Raw genomic sequence first — 6,149 nt, 5'->3', positions numbered from 1 at the left:
TTCTTAGCCACATATTCTTAACATTATATATTTCAGAACTGAATTGTTTTTATCAAATAAATACTTAGTAAATATTTTTAGTTTACTTGAAATTTTATGTGCACTATATTTATAATCAATTAATACATATTGATGAAATTCTTTTGTCACTAGAAAAAGAGAGATTACTACAAAAAAAAAAGATATTGCAACTAATATTACGTGTTGCCTTTTGCTGTTGATGATGATGGTGATACTGTAAACGGACAACTCTGTTTCATTCATAGCAGTACGTACTTTTTACTACATGAGACAACAAGCATTGACATTCTCATCGTTGAACATGTTGCTGACCGTGTCATCTCCACGATGAGTCACTGGGAGGTTGCCATGCCTGTGTCCAAGGTTGTAGCCATGCCTGTAATAGTTGTAACTCTCTTTGAACTCATTTGTTGTGTCTTTAAAGTAATCGTCAGTAGATGTGAGGTACAATGGAGGATCGGGGTAGGGCCAGAATTCAGCCCTCTTTCCAGCCCTCCTCACTTGCTTCAGCACCTTGCTCCGGTCGACGTACCCAACAACTGTTACCTTCTCCATTTCTCCATTCACCTCTACCGAATCGATCCCTAACACACCATTTATAGTATATTTGCTTCAGCTAATGTATCTATTAAACAATATTTAGTAGTTTCTTCTATTAAAATGTAATGTAAGCATAGAATCTAACAGATAATATACCTCCAAGCTTGTAAATGGCGTTTTTTACTACACTCTCGCAACCAGTGCAGCACATCCTCACCTTGAGGACCACAGTCTGAATGTAAATTCATGCGGGTATGTGTCAGTTACGGATATGCTCAAATTTTTTTAAAATTTCTTTTTCTTATATTTGAAATTTCATTCTTCGAACTCCATGTTTCTATTATATGTTTGACACATATGTGAGAATGCACTAATTCTTGGAGAAAACAAAAATTCTAGTAACATAGCTTTTGATTTTAATACCTAAAGATTTGAGTAACATAAGATTACTCTGCAAGCATGTTTAAATGAAATTAATTGGCCGTTCAAATAAACTGTGTCCTAAACATTTCATTGTAACATGAGAGATAGAGATAAGTTTTTGAGTGACACGCCAAATAAAGGTGACTTATTAAAGGTGAGATTGTATGTTGTCCCTTTCATTTAAAAAATGAGTAAATTAGTCTTTGTACGTTATATTAAAAAGTAAATTGGTCTTTTTATTTAAAATTTTTATTCATTTGTATTATTAAAAATTAATGTGACAGATGGAATAATTAAATAATAACATGTGACGTGTCACATGTACCTCATATTGATGTACAAGTCCAATTTTTAACAATAGAAATGGATGAAATATTTAACAGAATGATTAATTTGCTCTTTGATGTAATCTACAAAGACCATTTTGTTCAGTTTTTTAATAAAGAAAGCAAAATACAATTTGACACTTAGCACAATGGCCTCCACGATATTTTTACCAAAAAGATTATGTAAATAATAGGAATATCTTGTTTCAAGGATAAACCTTTAACCAAGCAAAGGAAAGCAATGAAGTGTGCCATGAAGAACCATGGTGAAAGATGAAGGTAAACAATTAAAAATACACACACAGACAAACTTTGGGGGATGAAAGGGAAACCTGCAAAGAAAGGGATTGACCCTTAGGCATGTTGTAGTAATTGATGATGCTGCTGTCTTGGTAGGCTAAGAAACAGTATGCGAATGGCATATATAAAAGAGCCAAATGCTGTGGCTCTTAAGGTAGCCATTGAAATAAGTCCGTTCGAGTATATAAAGAGAAGGACAAGGAGAGCAACTGATGAAAGACCTAATCCAATCCCAACCTCAGCATCTAAGTGTTGGTAACATATTCCAAAGTAATCTAATACTATTCAAAAGATCAATCATTCCTTATGCTTATATATATTTATAGATCGTGGTTCCCACTAATATATGAAAATTATAATAAATCCTTCCGTAAATTACACCCAAAGTCACTAAATTATTAGTAAGTTTAGATTTTGGTCATTCAACTTTAGAAAAGTACAAAATGATCATTGAACTATTTGAAAGTTTTCATTTAAATTACTAGGGTGTTAAAATTAATGTTGTATGGCCTTCTCTGTTCACACTGCTTGTACCAATTGAAACCTCTCATTTCCATTTTCTTTTACAGATCAATTTTTTTTTCATGAAACAACTTTGAACGTCATAAACTTATGAAGCAAATCCAAACAACTTTCTTTTTCGATATCTAAAACTGACCATAAGATCGACTTGGTTCTAAAGCATGTTCTTCTACTCTTTGATGGGTACTAATCCACTGTAACATCCCAGAATCTAGGATTAAAAGTTTTGAGGTTTGTGGTTAAGGTCAGTGAGTGGGTTGAACTGTAATGCCCCCATGCCCGAAACCGTCTCCGGAGTCGAGCTTGAGGAGTTACCGAACATAATTTATCAAATTAAGAACTTCAAATCTTTTGTTTCTACATTCACAGCTTTCTAGCTAATCGCATCACAGTTACAAGAAAAATCATATCTCGAGTTACGAAACTTGAAATCAAGATTCGTAAATTTTCCTAAATATAGACTCATATATCTATTTACTAATTTTTTTCTAGAATTTTTTGTTGGATCAATTAGTACATTTTATTAGTTAAAGTCTCCCCTGTTTCAGGGTTCGACTGCTCTGACATCTGTGTATTACGAATCAGATATCTCTCTATAAAGAATTTCAATGACTACGAAGTTTGTTTCTCTTAAAACTAGACTCAATAAGGAATCTGTAAATATAAATAATTACTTATAATTAATTTTTTACAATTTATTATGAATTTTTAAATTCAGAACAGAGGATCCAAAAATCACTCTGGCCCTGTTTAACAAGGTTTCAAATATCTCATAAAGTATAATTTATATGCCTGTTTTTTTTCTTATCCATATGAAAATAGACTCATTAAGCTTCAATTTCATAACTTGCTCATCATTTAATTCCATTTATACTATTTTTAGTGATTTTTCAAATTCATGTCATTGCTGCAGCAATATTCTGTTTTAAGGCAAATTTCATCTTTTCATAAGTTGTTATAAACTAGATAACCTATTAAACTTCCATGATATCAAACATGATCTAAATTTAACCATCGCCATGACTTATCAATATCAAACATTTTCTCAACCAATCATGGCCATATCATAAAATTATTTACACAAAATAAGTATATTGCTATACATGCCATACTTAAGTTTTACAAGCCACTTACCCAGATGAAAGTCCTTTGGATGGTGTGATCGAACCTTCGACCCGTCCCGATTCCCGAGCTAGCTTGTTCAAAACTACAGTAAATAAAGAGGAGGGAGTAAGCATAAATGCTTAGTAAGTTCATATGTAAATAACGAGTAACATAACAATACAAATATACCAAACAACTTTAGCATGGTATCACCAAAACATATATCATATTTCTAAACATCATTCATCATCTTACTACCTTATCGTTGTTGTATCTATTATCAACCCGAGGTATTAAGAACATACCTGTCCAAAGTGTCCATTTCACAACACTTACCAAAACGTCGCTTGCATCTTAAGTGTTCTTTCATTTCACTAGAAATTTCACCCGTTGAACACATTGGAATACAACTCGGATACACGGATAATTTGCACATAAGTGCCTTATATGTAATCAAGAAATCATGTAACCCGCCCCTAAGTGAACTCAGACTCAACTCAACGAGCTCGGGCGTTCCCATCCATAAGTGAACTCGGACTCAACTCAACGAGTTCAGATGCCTAGTTACATCTCACGAACTCGGACTCAACTCAACGAGTTCGGACATTCGCATCCATAAGTGAACTCGGACTCAACTCAACAAGTTCGGATGCCTAGTTACATCTCACGAACTCGGACTCAACTCAACGAGTTCGGACATTCGCATCCATAAGTGAACTCGGACTCAACTCAACGAGTTCGGATGCTCAACCATCCTAGTGACATGTCACTTGTATCCTAATCTATTCCTAAGGTTCAAACGGGATTTTTTCCTCGATCTCACATTGCCGTCTTCCATGGAATATCGGAACCGATACTCGGTAGTAATTCATATTTATCAAGTAGTAAACATAATTTGCATATTACTCAACATTAACCACAAAGCCTAATATTTCACGATAAAAAAATCAGCATATCATATAATTAACATCAATAACTTAAAAATAACAATTATGCTACATTATTTACACATGAACTTACCTCGTATGCGAAAATGGCTACTTTTACCATTTCGTCCACAACTTGGTATTTTTCCATTTTAGCACAAATTTCAGTTTTCCTTGCTCTATCATTTAAAATGTAGTCTAATTAGGACTCACATTATTCAAATTGACCCAAAATCATATTTGGGAAAAATTATAGTTTTGCCCCTAAACTTTTGCATATTTACACTTTTTCCCCAAAGCTCGTAAATTAAACTTCAGCCTATTTTCTTATGTTTTATGACATGCTGATCATTTTTCCCTTCTATGGAAACATCAAATTCTCACTCTAACATGTACTTATGACTATTAGGTATTTTTACCGATTAAGCCCTTTTGCTAGTTTTCGCTTAAAACCGAGTAGCACAAGTTGTCTAACATAATTTAAAACCTCATATTCTATCATAAAACACCAAAATAAACAAATTTAACCTATGGGTATTTTTCCAAATATGAACCCTAGGTTGAATTATTGCTAGCATAAGCTTAATCGAGCTACTGGGACTCCAAAAACGTAAAAATCATTAAAAACGAGGCTAGAACGGACTTACAATCGAGCTTGGAAGCTTGAAAAACCCTAGCCATGGTTTCTCCTTGCTATATTCGGCCATGGGGTTGAAGATGAGCAAAATTGGCTTTTAATTTTGTATTTTAATTCATTTTACCCCTAAATGACCAAAATGCCCTTACTACTAAACATTCCAAAAATTCCATCCATGTCCAATTTTTGTCCATAGACTTAGAAATTGGTAAAATTTCTATTTAAGACCTCCTAATTAATATTTCAAAACAATTTCATACTAGAAACTTCTAGAATGCAAGTTTTACAAATTATTCGATTTAGTCCCTAATTTCAATTTAAGCACTTTATGCATAAAATTTCTTCACGAAATTTTCACACAATCATGCAATCATATCATAGACCTCAAAATAATCATAAAATAATTATTTCTATCTTAAATTTTGTGGTCACGAAACCACTATTTCGACTAGGCCCAAAATCAGGATATTATAACTCTCCCCCCTTTAGGGATTTTCGTCCCTAAAAATCTTACCAGAAAAGTGGTCTTCACTTTTAATCTCATATTCGGTGCCAAAGAACTTTCACTTAGGCTGTACCTCCAATACATCTCTTTAATTTCTCATATGATTTGAAAGCTTACAGTCTCAACCCTCAACTGTTCTTAAATTTTCAACCCTTCTCAATTTCCCATGATATCATGACATAAAACTCGGATCTTAACTTGATTAATGGAGACCGGAATTCCAAGAAATCCAATAATCAAAGAGACCTAAAATTCCTTGAATCTGATGAGTAGGAATTCATTCAATACATATATGATTTATAGATCTCGCCAAACATTTAACAATAAGATACATCATATTTTCCTCTTTTCGCCATGGAAATATTTTTGATATGGCCTCAAGAATAATCCTTCTCATTTCCATCCCAATATCAACACTGACAAAGATAATTTTGATAGATTCCAATGCTCGGCTTTAACCCCTTTAACAACTCCGATTTTATGTAACATCGAAAGCTCTAAACTATCACATTACCTCACTGTCTTGAAACACATCACAATTCATACAACGGTACATTACTGAAAGTCAGGAAGTCTTTACTCAATGTAGACTAGTCTAGTTCAGACGCTTCGGTTACCAATATTCTCATCTATCCAAACTTTGTCAACATGTAATAAACTTTTCAGCTTTCACAAGACGAAAACCTTATCATTCGTAGTGATTTTAACTAATATCCAACTCTTTCTAATAAATATACACTTCTCGTTCAGACTATTTACTCTTTTATCAGTACAAAAATGAAATTATATTATCAGACTTGAGAAAAATAATCCTGACATAATTGTCACATGAAATCTTTCAAATA

The 6,149-nt window shown here is 33.1% G+C and overlaps 1 protein-coding gene across 1 annotated transcript; it reads right to left on the bottom strand.

The window, feature by feature from the left end:
• Positions 1 to 282: 282 nt before the first annotated feature.
• LOC107952258 (heavy metal-associated isoprenylated plant protein 30) lies at positions 283 to 1,690 on the bottom strand. The gene is made up of 3 exons (XM_016887525.2): positions 1,643 to 1,690; positions 718 to 793; positions 283 to 605 (listed from the first exon to the last, which is right to left on the bottom strand). Exons 1-3 carry the CDS (start codon positions 1,670 to 1,672, stop codon positions 283 to 285), a joined length of 429 nt encoding a protein of 142 aa, XP_016743014.2. The 5' UTR covers positions 1,673 to 1,690.
• Between the last annotated feature and the right edge of the window lie 4,459 nt (positions 1,691 to 6,149).

The sequence above is a fragment of the Gossypium hirsutum genome, chromosome A02, assembly GCF_007990345.1.
Source record: "Gossypium hirsutum isolate 1008001.06 chromosome A02, Gossypium_hirsutum_v2.1, whole genome shotgun sequence".
NCBI classification, from domain to species: Eukaryota; Viridiplantae; Streptophyta; class Magnoliopsida; order Malvales; family Malvaceae; genus Gossypium; species Gossypium hirsutum.
The sequence above is the reverse complement of the archived record's forward strand: the minus strand, read 5'-3'. Positions and strand labels throughout refer to the sequence as shown.

What these genes read in the sequence shown, in the direction of transcription:
- LOC107952258 (XM_016887525.2), bottom strand. Translation starts at nt 1,672, where the DNA reads ATGCCTAAGGGTCAATCCCTTTCTTTGCAG. An exon ending in GTCAATCCCTTTCTTTGCAG is followed by an intron (nt 794 to 1,642) that starts GTTTCCCTTTCA and finishes ATTTACATTCAG; the next exon opens with ACTGTGGTCCTCAAGGTGAG. An exon ending in CGCCATTTACAAGCTTGGAG is followed by an intron (nt 606 to 717) that starts GTATATTATCTG and finishes ATGGTGTGTTAG; the next exon opens with GGATCGATTCGGTAGAGGTG.